Raw genomic sequence first — 22583 nt, forward strand, 5'->3', positions numbered from 1 at the left:
TGTGTCTCTATAGAATAAATAAACAATCAATCTTCTTGTCAACTGTCTTCGAATTGAACAATATTAAAAAAAAGTAAGTATTTTCTATCAACGAACTGGAAACATTCTATGTCTTAACCAAATCCACTAGAAATAACTTTAGTGTCTTCCACATTTCAACTGATTTCCAGATGAATGCCCAATATGAGTACTTACTCCGTATATACAGTTTATATGGCTCAATTTGGGTTTGTCTTATCGTAATTATTTAAATTTCTTCATTTTCTACAAATTTGTTGTTTAATTCACCTTGAGATTGTGATCAACACAATGACGAAGTATCGTTACCGTTCATCGTAATGTAAGATTCAATAAAAATCTATATAAGTAGTTATACGTACATTTGTTTTCTACAATGGAAAAATTCTACTATAGATGAAATTATCTGTTGGGGGTAATGCTTTAAGTATTGTATTAATTGTAATTTGAGTTTTTGTTTCTTGAAGTTTCGTTATCTGGAATTGGTAATTGTTAATTTTGTTAAAATGTTTCGGCCTGGAAAAAGTTTAGCTTGCCAAGGCTTATAAAAAAATAATATGTCCGCTTACTTACTGCTTCTTTATAAAATTTGAATCATATTCAAGCATATACAGTTTTATATATATGGTTGAATACAAATGTTTTTACGTACATATATATCTTTTATAGACAGCTAGCCTGCTTATATAAAAATGCGCCGTATAAAATGCCACAAACTGTTGCGCTCTCTTTTTAAATTGTATTTTGTTGGATTGGTTATAGAATACTTTTATATATATGCATGTATATATGTTTGTATATATATATAATATATTTGATGTATATATTGTGCTGTGCTATTCATTAATTATATGCTATATAAATATGAATTTTGATTTCAGTTTTTTTTGTCATCGCAGCCTTCAATTGAAGCCAATTGGTTGGAATTTCAATATAAACTTGACCAAACTGGAACTGAAATTGCAACTGAATTAGAATTCGAATTTATGGTAAATCAAAGGAATTAAAAGTTGTTCAAGTTATTTTTGAAGAAGAAGCAGCAATCAATCGAATTGTTGAAATAAAACGTTTTAGATTTTTGCTACATAATAAACTGTGTTTGTTTTATTCTTTTGTTTGTTGGTTTTGTTTGTTGTTTGTCACAATGAAATTAGCGTTAAATATAATTTGTATAATAAACATAAGAGTTTAATGTATAGTTAAATCAAATGCTCGAAAGCTCGAATGCTGTCCACAAATTTAAATTATTTCTTTTTTGTTTTATTATTAATATTATATATAAGTATTATTTTATATATATTTATATATTCATACATAAATTGTGCCGATTGCGCGCTGTTTACAAAACTAAAGGTGTGTATGTGTGTGTGTGTGTAGGGGAGGTTGTGTAGAGTATGTATGGGTGTGTGTGTGTAACTACAAAATATAATTATTTCTGGTTTATAGGTATTATGTACTCGTATGTATAGTTTATATATTTATATATGCATAATTTATAGTTTCTTGTATTTACTTGACATATGCCTGTCCATCTCTATCATTCTATCATCCGCTTTACCTTTCTATGCTTTTTACAACAAATTACAAATGTTTCATTTTGTGTTCATAAAATTAGTTTACAATGTTTTACAAATTGTTGCTGTGTAATTATGAATATATAGTTCAGTTTAAATATTGATTAGCTGGTTTATTCATAGCTTGTTCGCTGATTTTTAAATTTCATTATTTATCCATCTTCAATACAAATAAAGTGGAAAACTAAAATATACAATTTAGAAATTTACTTTTTCTCTGCTTTGGCAGCTTTTAAGGTTTGTTTTCGGGGTTCTTTTTCGTTATTTTTGTTATAGCCCAAACTAATTGTTATAAAAACGTTGCTTGTTTTTTTTTTGCTTTTTTACTTTGATGTATAAACTACGATTTGCTTTCAATTTGCTGTATAAGTTAAGTTACATTGTTTACATTTGTGTTATTACCTTTATTAAATGGGGTACTTTTATTTTATTCATATGCTGTAAAAACTAGCAATATTTATGTATAAATATAGCGCTAGTCGTATGTAACTGTGCTACTTCAATCTTTACACACATTACATATAATCATGTACATATACAAATACATATCCATATACATATATATTTAAAAACGTTGTATGCTTGTTATACGTGTATAAGAGTCGTCGTATGATCGTATGCCTTCTTATACCTACATATAAACTTCTACTTCTAAGCAGCTTTATGTGTTCTCTTGCCTTTGCATATATGTACGTATGTATGTATGTGTTAATGGCTGTGTATATATGTGTTTGTGGTGTGTGTTTGAGACTGTAAGTTATACATATATCTGAACAGTATTCTTATTGTTTCTTGAAAGTTTATGATCGATGCAAATTAAAATTATCAGTGCATTGCGCTCTGTAGACAGGCAGTTAATTAGTTAATAACTAAAAATAATGAAAATTCATATGACCGATATTTGTATACATATATACGACGACAGTTTGAAATGCATTCTCTTGGTCTGAGTGGAAACGATGAGGAGGGGAGCTTAAATGGGTTAAGGGAAAATTTACACAAAATTACAAGAGCTCGAAGCTTCCTTTTATATTTATGTATGTACAAACATATGACAACAACGGCAATGACGACAGTAACGTTAACGGCGCTAATTGAAATTTAGTCAATTTTATAGTTTACAATTTAGAGAAAAGCCTTAAATAAATTATAATGAATTTAAATTCGTTTCGATCCTTGTTTGGTTTCATTATGTTTTGAATAAGGCGCCAGGGAAATTTCAAAAGTTATTATCAAAATGTACAAATATTGTTACTTTATATAATACATGTATGTGTATGGATGTGGTATGCCTTTAGAGTGTAAGTTGCACATAGATACATCAATTTACAAATGTGTGATGTGTGTTAATTTGTTCGTGAACAGTTTTAAAACAACTTTTTACACTTACACGTAGGAGTTATCAGTTTAAGGGATTTTCGCACCCAGAATGCATTTCAAGCTGTACAGTTTAATATTTAATGCATATGTAAAAAATTACAAATTATAGATTTACAATAAATTATATGAGATACGCATCAGAATGAATGCTGCCAGTTGCCGCACAACTGTTAACAATTACGCAAGCAGTTCAACTCGCGCCGCACTGCTTGCGCACAGTTTGACTACCATTGCGTGCAAAGCCTATATAGGCGAAGCACAATAAGTAAATGTGAAATTTAGCTAAACTTGGGTTGATTAAAAATGTGTTCGAATCAACAAATTGATTAAAATTTTAAATGTTTCGATATTGATTTATTGAAATTTGTTCACATTTTTAGATTGGTTCTGTATATTGTGTGGCATGTTTAAAAAAATTAAAAGGTCTTTGCAATTGCCGTAACTAAAAGAAACTTAAAAAAATTATATGCAGTAAATAGTAGACGTAATAAACGATAATCAGAAATCGGTAATCAGTTAAATCTTAGTGGCTAAAGTAAAGTTTTCGGTTCGACGGCCCAGAACAGCGCGTTTCTACAATTATAAATACAATGCTTGTTATAATGAGGGTGGACTTAAAAACGAAACAATTTACAAAATACAAATATGAATGCATATAAACATATACATATATGTGGGTGTATATATATATATACAGAGAAGTGTATAGTTGATAGTAGTTGGTATTGTGTACATATATGTGTAATCGCTACAATGCATGCGAATACTCTTTCAATCAATCGTGAAAGTCTTGTATGAGTCTACGCGTTTATGTTTATGTATGTATATGTATGCAGTATGTGTGTTCTTTTTGATTTTATAACGATATTTAGTTTTTGTTTTATACATTGCAAGCAATTTGATTAAAATTAATGAGAATTTTACAAAACATTCAAATTTTACATGCGAACAAATTGACAAAAAATATTACATTGTTTTACATTGGTATTTTTTGTGTTTGTTTTCTCTTTTCTTCTTTGTTTCGATCTTTTCTTTTTGTTTATTTTGTACAAAATTTTTACATAGCGCAAAGGCGACGTGAAATTGTTGCGAAACGCAACGCTAAAGAGTCCGTGATTGTTGTGTTCTGTGTGTGTGTCTGTGTATTGACTGTCTGTCTGAGTATGAGTCTGTGAATGTGGGTGTAGGTGTAGGTGTGTGAGTGTGAATGAAGTATGAGCGTAAGGGGTGAGTGAGTGCTCCCGGCTTTGATTTTTTTTGTTTTTTCTTCCGCACACTCTCTTTAGTCTACATGCTACATTATGTGATTCTCATTATTTTCTCATATTTATATATTAATATTTATATTGATCATAGTAATTCTATATTTGAAATGGTTGCTGTTCAATTCAATTCTACACTAATAATCATCATCATTATACTTTCCTCACCTTCTCCTTGCTTCTCTTGTCTACTCATCTCTTTACTTGTTTGTTCCACAACAGAACGTCATGCGCTTTTTTCATTTCATTTCATTTCGATTATAAAATTTACAGTCGATAAACTTCCTTAATCATTTACAAATTGTGTTTTTCTTTACAAAGCTATTACAACAAAAAATGTAGGCAGACATTGGTTTTTAATTTGTAGTCTGCTTCTATTACTATTCATTTAAATTGTTATGTTATTTTGCATTTTGCTTGCTTGTGTGTTTTTTTCATATTGAAATCTCACAAAATGAATGTGACAAAGTTTTAGCAACAAATACATGAAACTTCAACACGAACGTGTTGCTCATCGATTTGTTTGTGTGTGTGAGAGTGTATGTTATGCACTTTACAAAAGCATTTAACAATTGAATATACAAATTATCGATTGCTCACAAATTTTGGAGCCGATCGCTCTCTCATCCTCTCGAGGAGGGGGAGCTTTATTTCCTCAATTTCTTCTGATGTATGGGTGTGTATGTGTACGTGTGAGGGCGTTTGTTTGTGTTCGTGTGTGAGTGTGTCTGCAGTTTGTGTTCTGCGATTTTATAAATAAGTTACATTACATTTATTATATATGTATATTATTAAAATTTATATAGTATGCATTCGCTTTGCTTTCTAAGCTCTCCTTTTGTTAGCTGTCCCTTTCTTTTCCCTCTTTGTCTTCATCATCTTCTTATCCTTATCCTTCTCCTTCTTCATCCACAGACTAAAATCTAAAATTCGATAATCAATTTACAGCACACCATTGGCTGTTGTTGGGGGTCCAATGGGACCCAAGCCATTGTTCACAGAGGCCACCACCGAGACAGACGACTCCGAGGTGGCTGGTGACGTTGGTTCGGCCATCATGACGTTGCCGTTCTCCTGCACTGCACAAATGGTGGGCGATGCAGCACCGGTTGTGGTTGTTGTTATTGTTGTTGCGACGCTGCCCACCACTGAGGTCGATGCGACAGAGGTGGATGTCACCCCGACAGCACTGCTGCTGGTGGCAACTGCTGTGGTCGCTGTGCTGGCGCCGCTGACAGTGGTGCCATTAGCAGCTCCAGCACCAGCACCGGCACCTGCGGCACCTCCACTAGCCGATCCGGCACTTATCGGGTTGGTAATCTTCATGTAGTACTTCTCCAGTTTGGCGTTGATATGCTTGCCGTAGGTGTACTTGCGCAGAGCGGCCATGTGGGGTCGAATCTTGGTCATCAATTTTTTCAGCTGTGTCGGCTCCGAGACGTCAATCATCTTCTGCACCACATAGTTGGCATACTGATCCTTCATCATCACGTGCAAGGCACTGAAAAGGGAATAACTTTAGTATCAATCGAACTTGGGTTTGTTGGCATATGTTGGCACTTACTTGTCGTTGAATGTGCAGACCTCATCGATGAGGCCGGTGCGTTCGCCACGTGTGGCATGTGTAACACACTTCTCCACCACATTAGAGGCAAACTTGTGCTGCGATAGCACCAGCACTTTGCCACGCACACTGTTGATCAGAATGGACTTGTCCTCTTGCTTGCCGTGCTCTGCAAATGTTATTGAAATCGAAGAGTTAATAAGATATTCCAGCACTTTCGAAAGCACTTTTTGAAATAATTGAAAATGGAGTTTACCTAGCACATGTTGTATGACATAGTTGCCATATTGGTCCTGGATGAGCTGCTCTGTGTGCTCATGGAGCTCGTCTAGAATGGGCGTTGTCTGCTCGGCAGTGCAGTGCTCGAGAATGCGCTGGATCACCCGACAACCGTAGGGATGTGTGCTCAACGAGTAGACCTGACCCTTGAATGCATTGATCACAAACTGCAGGGCAACGGGATCCACACACTCTATGCACTTCTGGACCACATGATTGCCATTCTGGTCCTTGACGCACTTCAGCACATGTCCGTCCAGTTCATGGACAATCTCCTGCTGCTGTTCCGGCGAGATGCTCTCCAGCGCCTTCTGGATCACACGGCAGCCGTACATTTGTAGCGCCAGCTGCAGGACGTGTCCCTTCACCTGCATGCCAAGGGTGTTCTTTTGCTCTGGGGTGCCGAACTCAAAGAACTTCTGTATGACGTAGTTGCCAAAGACATCGGTCATCAGGCTGTAGGCGGCGCCAAGAATCTCATTGAACACCATCTGCTTCTCGGCGGACGTTGCTCGCTCCAGCTTCTGCTGAATGAACCGAGAGCCGTGCTGATCCTGTGAGAACTCCACAATGTGATTGGTCAGATCGCGCAGCTGCAAGTTCGGATAACGCTGATTCCTAAAGTCCTCCAACAGTCGTGACCTGCCCGGCTGTGGTGCCCCAGCTCCAGCTCCTGCTCCAGCGCCAGCCGCAGCACCCGCAGCGGCAGCCGCGACCGCAGCAGCAGCAACCACCTGACGCGAGTTGGCGACGGCAGCGGCAACTGCAGCGGGTGTGGTGCCCGGCAAGGCCAGATGATTCGAGAAGAGCGAACTGTTCGAGCCAAACATGTTGTTGGCTGCTGCTGCAACGGCAGCCTGTGCCGCAGCAGCTGTCGCCGGCAGACCCACGGCTGCCATCTGTTGGCGTTGACGCGACTCAGCGCCCGGCGCCCGATTGCCGCCCATGAGGCAGGACTGTGCCGACGGTGGCGGCGTCAGAGGTGCGCCCAAAGGACTGGCCGAGGCATTGACTCCGCCTGCACCCAACGCTCCATATGCGCTGGCATTCGACATGGCTGCTGGCCACTTGACACGCGCAGCGGCTGCTGCGGCGGCTGCAGCCTGGGCAACGCTGCTCTGAACTGCATTGGCTGCTGCGGCAACGCTGCTGCTGGTGTAGTCCATGGCCGAGGGGCTAAAGGCGGATGTGGTGCGATCGAACGAGTCACGACGACCAGTTAATGAGTTTGTGTTCAAAGCGAGACCTGCGAAAAAGAAGCAGACAAGTTGGGAATATATTAGATATTTGATATTAATAATAGTTATATGCAGCTGGAGAGCTACTTTAGTGTGCTTCATTCATGCAAGAATCTGATTAAAATGAAACTGTTAAATCCGGTTAATCACATTAGACTTAAGCAGCTTCTTCAGTGGCAATTTTTGCCACATTTTAGCAGTCTGGCCAAGCCAATTGGGTCATAAACCAGGAGGAGCGAGCGTTTTCTCCATTTTGTAATTAATCGAGTTACGTCGAATTGAAGTTGCAGCCATGTCAGTTAGTTTACTTCTTCGCAGCTCAGCTCTCAGCTGGCAACGTTGAATGGCAATGGCAATCGTAGTAGGCGGTCGTAAACTTAATTGCCTACTTTAAGGCGCAGCTGGTGTAGCGTTAGTTTTAGGTTGATGCGGCACAGTTGCACGCAGCACAGAGAGATGACTGCCATAGGAGAAGGAGGATGAGAAGGAGGAGGAGGAGGAGAGAGTGGTGGACATTCAGTCTAGCAACCCACTTATTTAACTGTAAGTGGAGGCGGTACTCGTAATGTCACCCATTAAGGACGCACATATGCGCATCAGAGTCGCACACAGCAAAGCTCTGGGGATATGTAAAAGGATATAGCTTATACACGACGCACACCCATAAGTACAAATAACAACAAAGAAGACAGAGCTACAGAGATGGAGAGTGAGGCGAGGGAACTGACAACTTGATGGATGCTGTAATATGTCACTGGCATTGATTTGCCCAGCGAAGCCGACGATGTAGGACAGTTGTAGAGTGGAAAGGAGGTTGGGTGGTTGGGTGGTTGGGTTGCTGTGGCAATTTACAACATAACAGGATGGGGAATAGTAAGAAATAAGTGAAAGTCTCGCTCGCAAGACTGCATTGTTATTTACAATCTACTCGTACAGCTTGCTGCAATCGAGGCGAATGCAATTTTTGCATTAGTGCCCTTAAAAATACGCCTCAGTAAATGCTTGCGGCATGCCAAACAACAGCAAAATGCAACATGCAATGCGCACAGTAAAACTGTCAGAACGAACGTTGAGTTTAAGGCCTGCTGTAAAATTAATTACGTGCATTAACATTTTGTTTAGTTGAAGCTGCTACAGTAAAGCGCTAAAAAATAATATGGAATAGTCCTTAAATTGTCATATAAATCCAAGTATTTAATTTGTAATTTGCTTTAATTATAATTTATAATATAATACATTATTATTATAGTCGCTGCCCATAGGATCAAAGGGTATTATAACTTTGTGACTGTTGGAAAGTATGTAACAGGCAAAAGGAGGCATCTCTGACCTCATAAAGTATATATTCTTGATCAGTCCGTCTGTCCGATATATGTTGAATATAGTACAATATCGATATACCAAATATAGCCTCTGTATAGCGGGTGTCTCGTAGTCTAGCACGTTTAATTAAAGTTTTCTTACATATATTGATTATAAAATATTCTCCATTATTTTCAATATAATATTTTCACTTGCTTTAAATTGTTTAAGCACTTCAAGTAAGAGTAAACAATGTGCTTGCAGTTTCTTGGCTTGATCCGCTTCATTTCAATACTACATTTAATTGCAAACAGCAGTGCCACAATAGCAGCAACAACAACTACAATAACAATTAGGATCTAGTCGAAATGTAAATTTACAAGGAGTCGAGCTAACAAATGAAAGTGACAGCAGCAAAAAAAAAAAAGAAATGAGCCAAACAACAACATGGAAAAAGTTTTTAATTTTTGCATTCAAATTGCAACTAATTTGGCGCACTTCAGAGACGCGACTGCTAAATTCCCAAATTCCGAAATTCCAAATTCCATCTCAAGTGCAGGCAATGAGAGGAGCGAGCAGTGAGAGAGAAGCGAGGGGGAATGCATGGAGAGCATCGAATGGATTATGTAGTACAAACAATTTACGTCAATGAAAGTGTCGAGTGGTTGGTTGGCTGACTGCGTCCATCGAGGGCAGAGGGCAGCGGGAGCGGGCAATGGATGTGGAAGCGGAATCGGAATTGGGTGTGGAGGAGCATCTACTTCATCTGGTTTGAATGTTTGCCAGTCTGTTTATTTTATTTGCTCGTCGCGGCTCGACTTCTCGCCCCTTTCTTCCTCCCTCTCGCAGGTCGCTAGTGGGAGAGCAGACAACAGCACCACGAAAATTCAGTGCGGTGCTTGGTAGTTGCAACAATTTAAAAGGGAATTATTCATGCAATTTGTGTGCGCTGTCCAGAGTCGTTGCTACCAGTTGTTCATGCGCTCTGTTAGTGTGTGTGTGTGTGTGAGTATGGGTGTATTGGTAGCCAAAGCAGTCGTAATAATTGAAGAGCGGGAATAGGAATGGGGCGGACTAAGTCGTGCTACAATTTCTTCAACTTCTTCCTACACTGCATCTCTGATATTCTACACATCTCTCACACTCTCTTTCCGTCTGTCTGTCGGTTGCTTTAGCATATGAATGCGACTCGTGGCAAGCACACTTTGCCAAATGAAACTGCAGCCCCTACTGTGTGTCTATGTGTGTGGGTGTGTGTGTGCGGCATTAAAAAGACGCCCCCGTTTATGACAGGCGACATTTTGTGGTTTATGCACACGTTCCACACACGACGTACGACGCAGAGAGGCAGGTGCCTCGCCCGCCAGTTTACTCAGCCTGCGCTCCAGCCTAATGTAATGATTTTATGAATTATAAATGCACACACGTGCGCATTATGCACACACCTACACACACATACCCATACACGCACACACATTACTGCATTATAAATAAAAATTGCCGAGTTGCTTAAATGCCCGGAAACTATTTTGAAGTGAAGCAGCAAACGAGAAGCTGCTGGCAACTTTGTAAGCGCTGTTAAGTAGGCTATAAAACATATAAAAGCTTGCCGAGTCTTACATTAAAATGTAATTAGAGTCCATAATAAAAAGGAAGCTTTTTGGTAGCCCAAAAGCTATTTTAAGACTCATATGTGGCACGACATAAGAAAGCAATCTGTGTGTGCCTGAAGCATCGTTTAAGAGTACATTCATTTCATAGCTCATATTTATTATTTAATATATTTAAGTACTTTCTCTTTCAACAATTATAGATTAGAAAAACAAAGGTTGCTAGTACGCATTTATGCAACAGCGACAAGTACGACTCAAATTGAATAATACTTGTGTAAGTTTGGCCTTCGCATCTGTTCTTCATCTTCGACTATCGCCAGTTACCATGATTTACCCAGAACACAAATACTTGGCGTTTTGGTTATGCAATCTTAGTTACCGCTATGCTATGCATATAGACGGCACCTTTTGTGTGCAGCTACCTAAGGATATTCAATCAGGTTAGCAGTTTAGTTGCGCGTTACGCATACGCCACGTTGTGCACGTCACTGGGAATTTCATTAAGCGTAAAGTGAATTTCACTCTCCTGCCCTCCCTTCTGTCCTCTCTTCTCAGTCGAGGGGTTGCTGCTACTATTCGCCTTTGCGGAAAGTGTCAAACAAGTTGCTACTGCAACTGCTGCATATGGCACAGAATCATTCATCCCCAACTCACCGTCGTCGTCGTCGTCGCTGGATTCAATAGCAGCTGCTGCAACAGCAATTGACATTTTACAAAATAAACGAATTCATTTGCACAAAAGCAAGCACAACAGGCGGCGGCAGCGACGGCTGAACAAGGATAACAACAACAGTTACAACAATAACAATAACAACAACAACGACACCGACAACAACTACAGTAGCAAGAACAAGTACAAGCACAGTTCAGGATTACAACAACCATGTACTCGCTGTGCGATGTATGTAAAGTGGTTTTGGCATTGGCTTTGGCTTCTGCCTGCTGCCTGCTGCCTTCCTGCCTGTTGGCTGTTTGGCTTCTGCTTCTGCTTTTGCTTTTGCTTTTGCTTTTGCTGCTTCTGATGTTGCTGCTGTGGATGTGGCTGTGGCTGCTGCTTCAGGTTGTGCTTTGGCTTTCACTTTCCCCCAAATGCAATCACATGTTGCCAACATGTGAAAGGTGTACATAATAATTTGTGGGCACAACTTGTGGGTGTGAGTGAGAGATGGCAGAGAGTGGATGCCAGGCAAATCCCAACGACTGCCAGCCTGGTAAACTGGCAGCTACGGCCCTTTATGCCACCGCCAGCAACCTCTTCCCATTGTTCTGAGAGGCACGGCCAAATGGTTTGGCGGTTGCCAAAGTCAAACTGTGTGTGAGTGTGTTCATGTGTGTGTGAGTGTGCGTGGGCGGAAGGAGGCTGCAATCTCCTGCACCTGCACTTCTCCTCCTTCCACCTTCCACCTCAGCTTCTCTTGTGCGCATTAACGTTTGTAATTGCATCGCTTGCCTGGGCAATGCCAACTGCCTACTACCTTCTGCCTCCTGTCTCTTGCCCGCCCGGCCACTTAAAACAATATAATCTCCATTAAAAAGCTTTTTGACATTGCACGTTTTGGGGCTATCGGAGAAACGGAGGAGGAGGAGAAGGAACAAGAGCAGGCTTACAGTGTTGTGTCTTGGCGCATCGATTGCACTCAGTAATGAGCGTGTGGAGGTGGACGGATTCCACCGGAATGGGTTTTGGGATGAGAGTGTGCAAGTGCAAGTGGATGTAGATAAACTGGCAACCGGTAACCGGCAAACGGTAACCGAGTCTGCCATTATGGGGGATGCCCGCTTGCTCTTGCTGTTCTCGCTGCTGGATGCGGGGATGCTTGTGCCATGAAATTGAGAACTCAGTCGAGTCGCTTGCCTTAGTGCTAATTGCAATTGAGTTGTGCAACAACTTGCGTCTCTATCTCGCTCTGTGTCTAGGTGTGTGTTCTCCATATGTGGGTTGAATCGACATATGACCAGGCGCCACTCTCGAGGCACATGCTGAGAAGATGCAATTCGCAATCACCTGCACTCACTTGATTGTTGTGTTCTCGTTGTCGCTCGCATTGTGCAAATTGTTGCTGTGGTTGTGTTGGACCCTAAGCATGTCAAGCAACCGCACCACAGAGAAGAGCAGAATGACAAATGCTCTTAATTGATTTTTGACTGATTGTCAGGCCGATAGATAGATTGAAGGCTTCAAGCGAGAGTGGGGCATTCTTATGTTAGTTTAGTCAGAATTATTATCTGTACCAAATTCGCAAACTGTGAAAGTTACATAAATTCGACTTTAAGCAACACAATTGCGGGGTATAAAGTCTGAAAAATAATTGAAAAATGTAATCTACTACCTTATGCGATGTGTCAGCTCAAATTGGGTAGAATTCACATGAAGCGGGAATTAATTAATGAGTTAATGTGAGAGTCGTGCCATTAACGGTACAAATTACGATGAAAACGATGTGAAAAATGAAGTTGCGTCCATTAAGCGGCATTCCGTGTGGTCGGCAATGAGTAAATTGATTTTTACTTCGACTCTTAATGCACTTGTTAACGAACTCAATAATTCAATACGGGTTTAAATTTATTTAAACAAGAAACCGAAATGTAAAGTGCGAAGGCAACCAGAAATATAAAATGGCTGTCTAGAAAATTCTGGCTCAACTTTTCATTGCCGACGATAATAGAAAATTGCCATTAAAATGCCAGCAAACAGCGTCACAAAACCCAAAAGGGAGAGAAACAAGAGCAAAAGGGAAAAGACGATGTAAACTCTACCCAAAAGTGTAAACTTTCATTGCCTGACTGCTGTTATTAATTATAATTTGAAATTCTATAAATTTGCAACAAATTGCGAGACACCAAGGAGAATAGCACAAAAACAGCCGTCAAGCGCTTTGTCTCTACCAAGTTTATAGCTTCTCGTTACCAACAAGTCTCCCACATTTCCCATTCTAGTTGGAAACACTTTTAATTCTGCAACTCATATTGCAAATGTTATTTTTTGGCGCAAAAACTAAACTGAATCACACTCAGTATATACCATACATACTATAGTATAAGTGTGTTTAAGTTTACACGGGTATTTATTTTAAGAATACTGGAAAAGAAGTTTGTTGATTCTATGAAGTACACTTTCTGAAGCAGCGTCATAAGTAAGGTGAAGTAAGAAAGAAAGCGTCGAGGAATTATTTTTATAACTTTCCAAATATAATAATAACTGAAACATATATTCTTGTAGATGATAATTAAATACAACTTTGTAGATAGCTTAAGAATGACATTTTTTGTCAAACGTCCAAATTTCAAAGGGATAAGAACATATAACTTAATACGTATAACATATGTTAGAAGATATTATGGAATGAAACTCACTATAGAATAGATAAGCAAAGTTTGTAAGCGAACAAGTTTGCGCTATTTATAGTAAATATTTGTTAGTGTGTGAAATTGAGTTTAGTTTATTATCACGTATAAACCTTACACACATTTTTGTATCACTTGCACAAAGTGAAGAGTTGCATTACATCTGCACACACACACATACTCAGATATTGCATGATTCAGTCGACGGCTGACATATCAAGTTGAATGAGTAAGGATAACATTGTAGCCGCTGTTGCTGCACTATGGCGTTGCTGTTGTAGCAAGTTGCAAGTGGCAAGTGGCAAGGCATTGGGCAATAGAAGTAATAACAACATTTTGCGTGCTAGCATGCAATTTGCTTTTAGTTTTCATCTATTGCTTTCCACCCTACACTTTTTTGTTGCTGTTTTCTGCATTAGATATTTATGAAAAACAAGAAAATAGCTACTGACAAAAACAGTTGGCGTTACGCTTACTTGGTCTGAAGGGGAAAATATAAAAAACTGCTGTCACTTTCAATACCCTTTTATGCAATGACATGAAATCAATTCAAGTTTCAAAAACAAATCTGAAGTGCATGAAAGTAATCGAAATTTTACTAAATTTGTGTAAAGTATAACAACATTTATGTACTGATATGCCTCGCTATTTCGGGAGTAGGGAACACGCAGTCAGACACGCAAAATAATGGAAATGGAAATGAAATTTGAAATTATAAATTGCATTATATTGTTATGGCTGGATAATATGCTGACAAGCTGGGGGCGCACCTCGACAAAGAAAAACAGAAATGCGTCGAGTGAAAGTTTATCCAATAGTCGAGTACATAACATAGGAAATGGAGACTTTCGGGTTGTTGTCTTGGCTTAGCTTTAACGTTCATTCGATGCATGTTAGCTTAGACTAATGACCACTCCACTCACTCAGCACTCTGCAGATGTTCGCAGACATGTACACATAAAATACATACATACATATGTACATCATATGCTTAAAAACGTAATTTATACAATAGACTACTTTATGTACATATGTATATCCTCTTCAAATATAACACTACAGTTGGGTTATGTGAATGATTTGTTGCATGGATTTGAAAGCTTACCTCCGACACTGGAACCGTTCTGCTGTGAGTAGAGATTCTGTTGAGCCGTCTGCGGCTGTGGTGGATACAGTTGGGGGCCTTGTGGCGGCGGCGGGCCGGCACGTGCGGCACCTGGTGGCACCGCCAGTACGGGGGCGGGACTAACCAAACGCATGGGCGTGCCGGTTCGTGGTCCCATCACAAGCGAACCACTCTGATCGAAGAAAGCCGGTATGACCTTTTTTTATACACAGTTAATTGATTTTTGTTTTCGATTTTGGTTTTTTACAGGGTTAGCATTTGATATTGGTTCGTTTTTATAGTGGTTATGAAGCATTTGTTTTTATTTTTGTTTTTGATGTGGATAAAGAAAAAGAAGAGAGAAAAATACAACGTTTTAGGTCAACTTGTTGGTTATCTATACAAATAATTGCAATTCAACGTTAAATGCGAAATATGTGTACAACAATTTACACGTCATCTTTTATACACTTTCCCCCCAACAAATTGGGGCATCTTCCATCTGCATCTGTATCATATACATATATGTATGTACATACATACATCTTCCGTTTCTTCTGCCATCGATTCACTGTGCTTACCTGATACGGTTGATTCTCGGCGCCCTGTTGCGAAGGTGTAAGGGGGCGACGGGGCTGTGTGCCCTGCTGTGGTATCAGATTGCCCGGGTACATGCCCCACGGCGCAACGCCATAATACTGCGGCATTTGAGCGGCAGCAATCATGCTCAGATACGGTGTCGCCTCCTGTCCCGGATTGATAACATACGGTGCCGCCTGCTGTGCCGCATATGCTGCATTCTGTTGAGCCTGTGCGGCCAGAAACTGTTGCGATGCGGCCGCCATTTGCATCTGTTGTTGTTGCTGCTGCTGCTGTTGCTGCTGCTGCTGCGAGGACTGCATTGTGCCATTGGGGGCGCCTGGTGGTGCAGCGCCGGCCGCGGCCGCTGCACTTGCTGCCGATGTGGCTGCAGCAGCCGCAGCCGCTAAGCCCGGATTCTGTGAGCGAAAAAGTTGCTGCGGGAGAGAGAAACAGAAAGAGATACGAGATTGAATTGATTAGTTAATCGTTCAAATTCGTCGATTGTTGGGGTTGCTGCTGCAAGTACTGTTTAACGGATGACAGAAGTGATATCAGGTTTTTGACCAAGTTAGCTACATTTGATGTAAGAATGTACGAAATAAAGTTAAAATGAAAATATGCTGTAAATTAGGCTCAGTTCAAAAATACGTAGTCTCAGAATACGATTTGTACTAACAGTGTCAATGTGGGATCAATTTCTATCTGATATTAAGATGCTTATTTTCATGGCCTGTGTTTGAGCTTACTCTGAATATTTATTGGTTAAATAATAAGTTCAATAATGTAATAACCAAGTAATAATGTGTAATCAGTAAGAAGACCACAGACAAAGCTATTGTGATAACCGAAATGGAATTCCAAGAAAAAATTACTTTTGAATCTACGAACTTGTGATGTCGGATTATTCGTAGGACGAAAGTTATCTAATCTTAGCATAAGTTGAACAATAAATATAATTTATTGTTTGAATTATCAGATAGATGAAGCTATGAATGATTATGAAGGGTCAGAAAATGTTAAAAATATTACATTTCTGTCATTTGATAAATGAAAATAAAATTAAGCCTAATGATGAGCTTTTACATTTTGAAAAAATGCTAGAACTAGCCTCAAATATGCTAAACTGGCAACACTGTGGATGACAGAGATATTTTAAAAGCATTCTCAACGGCAAACAATTTTTGACTAACATAGTAATTAATGCAGTCACACCATTTATTTATTGCAACTATTTAATTCTTTCCTCCCTCCTAGATAATTAACAGCTTGCTTAATACTTATTTTTTGCAGTTACTGTGTAAATTTAACCGAGTAAACCACTGCAATTTATTGCCGATGTTGATTAACACACAATTAAAACGCTGCAACCGTCAATTTGTTCGTGTTTCATGTTTGCTGTAAAATCAGTGGCATAATATGTTACAACTGCCACAACACACATTTATCTTTCAGCTTCGTTATCAACTACAGTGTTGTGAGTGCAAACTTAAACCGACAGCCAGGAAGGACACTTTGCTGAAACATGATCAAGTGTTTTCAATTGGAAAATTAAATCAAATCCAATCAAATCAGCATGTGATATCCAAACACACAGACTGATACGCGATACCAGATTCAAGATACAGGATACCTTTATATAACGCGTACCAGGAGTAGAGGTAACAGAAAAAAACAGCATCATGGCAACGCATGAGTGAGTGAAACTTTTCGATTCCTTTTCATATTCTCTTTGCGTGCTTTACCTTGCAATGTCTGTGCCAGGTATCTGATATCATCGCCAGGCCTCACAATGTACACACAACTACAACACACGTGTTGTGCGTAAAAAGTGGAAAGAGGTAAATGTAAATGTTAAAATGTTTTAAAGCATTTTTGAACAGGAGAAAAGTTACAACTAATAAATATCCTCTTGCACTTGAGTCGAATATTAAGAGCTCTCTCTCTCCCACTCAATATGAACATTCAAGGACATCGAGTGGAAGTGGTTTAAATGAATGCAGTACAATTTCGAAATTAAATCAAATATGCCTAGCTATTGACAATAGTATAATAAAAATCACAAATATTTCATTACTAATTCATAAAGACAATTTCTCGAGCTTTTGACTGTGGAATTCTCAATTGTCGAGCATCGTCGTCCACAAGCAAATGCCAATTTCAGCATTTCCCCATGGAATGCTGTCAATTGTTTACATGCGAATTGAAGTAAAACAAAAGCAAACCCACCAAAGAACCAAGAAAACAACAAATTTTTGGACACGTTAACAGCAGCAAATTGTAAGCAACGCCAAAGGGAAGAGGGAGGCGAGAAGTACAGCAAACAGCAGGAAAATGAGCAGCAAAAATATAAAAAAGAAATCAATGTGAATTATTGATGAATGGCGCAGCGGCGGCAGTCGAAATAAAAGCATAAAAACCGGACGAAATGTGGCAAAAGATTGCGAAAGTGAAGTAATACACACACATATCCGCCGCCCGCTATCCACAGTTATATTTACAGCGAACAGTGAACAGTGAACATTGAACATTGAACATGGAAAACTTGGCACGCAGCAATAAAAGCAAATATCATGCTGCATACTTCGGGGCGCGTGACGCATGAAATTCTCTCTGCTCTCTGCTCTCCTCTTGCTGTCAAGACGCCTCTTTCCTTACTCGCTTTACTTTACCTTTGTTTTCGCACTGAACTCACAGAGCATAAAATAATAATCAGAAACCAAATAAGCGCTGAAATCTGAACCTTAGCTCTCCATCCTCGGTTTCCCTGGATGCCTGCCTCTCGCATTATTAAAAGCAAAATTGAAAACAGCCAAGGAATCCGAGAAAACACAAAAAGAAGAAAGCGAAAGCCAAGTGAAATATTATGTAATTTCACGCCGCATAAAAGTATGCAATGTTTTTGATTCACTTGGCGACCAGTGTGACCAGCTCGGGCGTATCATTGACATTATTAGAGGAATTGTGCCATTTGCAACACTTTTACTCTTGTCTTCAGCCTCCGTCTCTGTTTCCGACTCCTAAAATAATGGTACTATAATTTTATGCTCGCTCTCACAAGTGATTTATGCAAATGTGCGTCGAGTGCGTTATTTACGATACGCAAACCACGCACAAACTGGTGGAGAATACCATCACATTTCATAGCATTAAGCATTATGTGGCATTCTGTCTATAGGCCTGATCAGATATGTATTGTATTATTCAAGTTGAGTATTATCGCCTCAAGAAGCACTGCACAGAGCAGTGGCGACAACTTGAAGGCCATATCGAAAGCAACGAAAGTAAGTAAGTAAGCTAAACTAACAGATTTTGACCAAGCAACAACGAGAACTTTAACTTGAACTTACTCTTTGCCCTCTTCTAATATCAACAAGTTTTCATTTTTCCATTCGTGTGGCTTCTTTTGCATGTCGTAATTTGCTAGTTCTCCCCTCTCATTATTTCTCTTTCCCCGCCTGCTTTCGACATTTTTATTTCATTTCATTTGCGCATTACATTACATTTACCAAGCGGGTCCTGCTTACTTAATAAGCTCCCAGGTGTACAATTTTCAGCGCTCGACTCGACTCGTAATGGAAATTATAGCTGATGTCATACACAGGGGAAAGCAAACTCACGCCCACACGCCCGCATTTCTCTTTTAGTGAAAGTGACCCCGCTCGCTCGCTCCCCCCCCACTTTCTTCCTTTGGCTCTGGAATGGAATGGAATAGCTGGCAACCCTTAATGTCTCGGCTACCCTTGTCGCTGTGCTCTTACTTGTTGCAACTGGGTCGCATAACTAAACAAAACAAAGTAAAACAACAGCAGAAAAAATGGAGAAAATATGTAACTTCGAGTCTCTGTTTCTCTACTTTCGGTTGAGTGGATTAGTTGCTGTGTAGCAGGTGGGGCGCAGCTAGTTGATTTATAATTACTGCGCTATGCGATTCGAACTTCGACTCGACTTCTCCATTGCATATTCCACTTTTGTGTATCCAAATCCTTGCTTCTATTTCATTTTAGTTCTCCTAATTGACACAATTTTAATGCAGATTGAATATCAATTAACACTGTATTTTAATTAGGCGTATCAAATTCTTAATTGTATTTAATTAATTGGCTGCGTGCCTTCTAGGCTTCAATAACTACGAACTTATCGATGCTTTCGCAGTATTAGCTAGCTAATTCCCTTTACATTGCATCATTTGTTGGCTAAAAGTATTCCACTTGGTTACTCTTCAGTTAACCTAATTAACTATGCCACCTTGTAGATGAAGTTATCCTATATGGAAGTGTGTTAAAAACTGATGACGTTGCTGCTGTACCATCAATTGGAGTGCATTAAATTTACGAGTTGCGCTCGTATGCAGGAGAGACTGTAAAGCACGACTTTGTCAGCGGGGTAGGAAATAAAACTTTTGCGACCTGCAACCAACGGTGGCGCCACAAATGTCTGAAATATGATGCACGTGTGTGCGAGAGTTTTATAAAAGTTGAGACGTAAATAGAAACTACAAATACGAGTTAAATCCATCGCGCGCATAACTTTTATTTGCCCGCTCTCCCATTCTATCTCCCGTTTCCCCCCCTCTCTAGTGTGAGTCATAGTATTATTTTGCCTCACGTTCGCTCTCGAATTGCGAGTAACGAGCAAAATTAAAAAGCAATATACAAACAGCAATCACGCACCGAGTGGCGGCGGCTCAACGAAGAAGTAAACCCAAAAAGAACGCAACGGAAAGTAAGGCAAAGTAAACCCAAACTCAAACTCAAACTCAAATTAAGGAAAGCGCTGACCAAACTTCTGCTTCACATGTGTGTGTTTGTGTGTTGTATGGTGTGTGTGGGTGTGCGACTAAAAGTAGGCATCAAAAAGCACACGCGTGTGGTCATTAAGTAATTCGCTTTAATGGTCACCCTACAGCGGACATTGGCAACGGGCAACGGGCAAAGGCGACTGGTGACTACTATGAGGAGCTTCGGAGCTTCGATGTGGGTTGTCTTTGTTGGAATTTCTGTTGTTGCCACGGCGCGCCTAATGAGCCACGCAATGCGGCACGAAAAGTGCGCTTAATGTTTGTTGTTTGTGGCATTAATTTTGTTTACAAGTCGTTTGTGCACCACTTTCCCTTGTTTGGCTCTGGCTCCTCCTACCCAACCATCCCTCCTTCTATCCCTCATTCAACACTTCACTCTGCTGTCGCCATGTGTCACTCATTAACGGGTTTGTCAGGAGTGTCCTTCATATTCAATTTGGCCTGCGCCTTAGCGTCGTCTATAAATATTTGTGCTGCACTCTCGCTTTTTACGCAAATTGATAGATAGAAACAGACACAATGGGTCTCTCAGTACATACCTACACATACATACATATATTCTGATGAATTGTCCCTACGAAAGTGGAGAGTGGACACAACTAAGCGTACTTAATTGATTGCTTTTCAGCTCGTGGGTAGCTGTGCAGCTATCTGACTGGGTAATTGATATTTAATTAAAGCGCAGTTGAAGTACTTGCCAAGTCACTGACGAGTGTCCACTCCAAAACTGGCTAAGTGCTGCGAGATGCAGGAGCAGGACATAATGACAGGCTTAGCTACTCTTTGCTGATTGGATGAGTTGTAATGCACGGCTGGAAATTCCCCATCGGAAATATCCCCATTCACGTTGCTCTTTGATATACTATATATGAACTTCCTTAATATTGAATTACTTTACTAAAGCATTCATAAAAGTTCTTCTCGTGCTTAAAGCAGCCGAATGACAATTAGTCCAGATCTGCCACAAGAGCAGCATTGCCGCATTATTGAAGCACTTGCAAATTTAATGGCCTGTGCAATGCACTCTATAATTGATTTTATCCTTGCGACAATTTCGGTTCGGCACTCGGTTGGTTAAGAGCACCTCCTCTTCACTTCCGCTGACAGATCTTCGAGGTCTGGGTTCGTACTTATTTTATTAATGATATTACGCAATTTCCTTCATTCGTTTGTTGACTTATTTAATGAGTGCGAACATCGAGCAGTAGCAGAAGCAGAAGCAGAAAGAGAGACTGACTGTTAAGTTAAGTAAATGTGACCTTAATTTCTCTCAGTGTGTGTGGTTAAGACGCATTTGATATATGGGCTATAGGGCAATCGGCATGTAAAAATAAAGAGAGCAAGTAAGAGGCAGAGAAAGAGAGGGAGATGAGACTGAATGAAGACCAGAGTCACCGCGACCACCGCATCATTTACATGAACGGGACATTTAAGTAAAATATGGCCCAAGCTGTGCTAGCTGAATGCGATAAGCGCGGGTTTAAAGGACGCTGCAAATTACCCGAAAAAAGCTACCCCTATGCTCTGCTCAGTCTTCCTCCCTTTTCTCAAGTGAATCACAAAAGAAAGAAACCATCCAGGGCCTCTGACTGACTGCCCTGGAGCTCTGGGAGTGGGCGCCGCATAAAATGCTTCAAAATGAAGCCATAAATGCGCAATCACGAAATTACAAAGTAGCAGGCAATATCAAGTCGAGGGGGATGAATCGGGGCGTGTGGAGTCGAGGAGGCGTGGCTTGGCTTTGAAAGTGTTTATTTATGCAGTTTTTCACAAACATTGCGAGCCAAAAAGCAGTCAAATTTAATTGCCTTGCAAATTGCCCAGGAGGAGGAGTTCGGCCCAGATGATTTGACTCCTCGTCTTCCCCTCTTTCTCTTTGATCACCAGTCCCCTCCTACTCAAGTGGCTGTTTTTGAATTTCATAACAAATTGCCGCAAATTGAGGCTTTTGGGCATTGTCTTTCTCACAGATTCCAGCAGAAAGTTGTAACTGTGCGCGTTGGCATTAAACCGCCGCCCATTAAAACTATTTGCCGTAACAAACAGTGCGAGGATCTTGAGAGGGAAGGCGAGGGGAGCGCAAAGGATGCGACGCTGCAAAAAAAGTGTTAGCCAAAAAGTTGTTGGCAAAAGATTTTTGTGTGTTTCAAGAAACTTTCAATTGCCAGACAAATTCTCGAGGAAAACTATTTGCCAAACTATTTCAAAGTCAATTTTCTTTCTCCTTTATTGTACTATAACATGTGATATTTTTTTGGTTGATAAACGCTTCGTCTGGCCATATACTAAATGACAGGCTCACGTGTTTCACCTGTGCGTTTGCGCATTTGATTGAATTAGCGCAAGAGCTGACGCAATACAAAATTCAATTAACAACATGGCCAGCTGAAAGCAAATCACGTAATTTGTATTTGGTTCTTTTGCCACAACTGTCGAACATTGTCAATCAAAGGTGTGTGATTCACAAATTGAAATATTGTATTGTAATAAGAAAAACGGCAATCGAATGTGATTAGACTAGAA

General features: G+C 40.0%; 1 protein-coding gene across 6 annotated transcripts in view; it reads right to left on the minus strand.

Moving 5' to 3' along the window:
* Positions 1-1834: 1834 nt before the first annotated feature.
* The window catches only part of LOC117573877 (maternal protein pumilio), a 197444-nt gene continuing 176695 nt past the window's right edge, over positions 1835-22583 (minus strand). For all 6 annotated transcript variants that reach the window (XM_034257354.2, XM_052007918.1, XM_052007919.1 and 3 more), the window contains 5 exons: positions 15262-15696; positions 14681-14897; positions 6055-7323; positions 5799-5967; positions 1835-5735 (listed from right to left, as the gene is read on the minus strand). In XM_034257354.2, coding sequence (XP_034113245.2) covers positions 5177-5735; positions 5799-5967; positions 6055-7323; positions 14681-14897; positions 15262-15696 — 2649 coding nt within the window. In that variant the 3' untranslated portion in view covers positions 1835-5176. The remainder of the gene's footprint in view (positions 5736-5798; positions 5968-6054; positions 7324-14680; positions 14898-15261; positions 15697-22583) is intronic.

Source organism: Drosophila albomicans, chromosome 2R, assembly GCF_009650485.2.
Source record: "Drosophila albomicans strain 15112-1751.03 chromosome 2R, ASM965048v2, whole genome shotgun sequence".
NCBI classification, from domain to species: domain Eukaryota; kingdom Metazoa; phylum Arthropoda; class Insecta; order Diptera; family Drosophilidae; genus Drosophila; species Drosophila albomicans.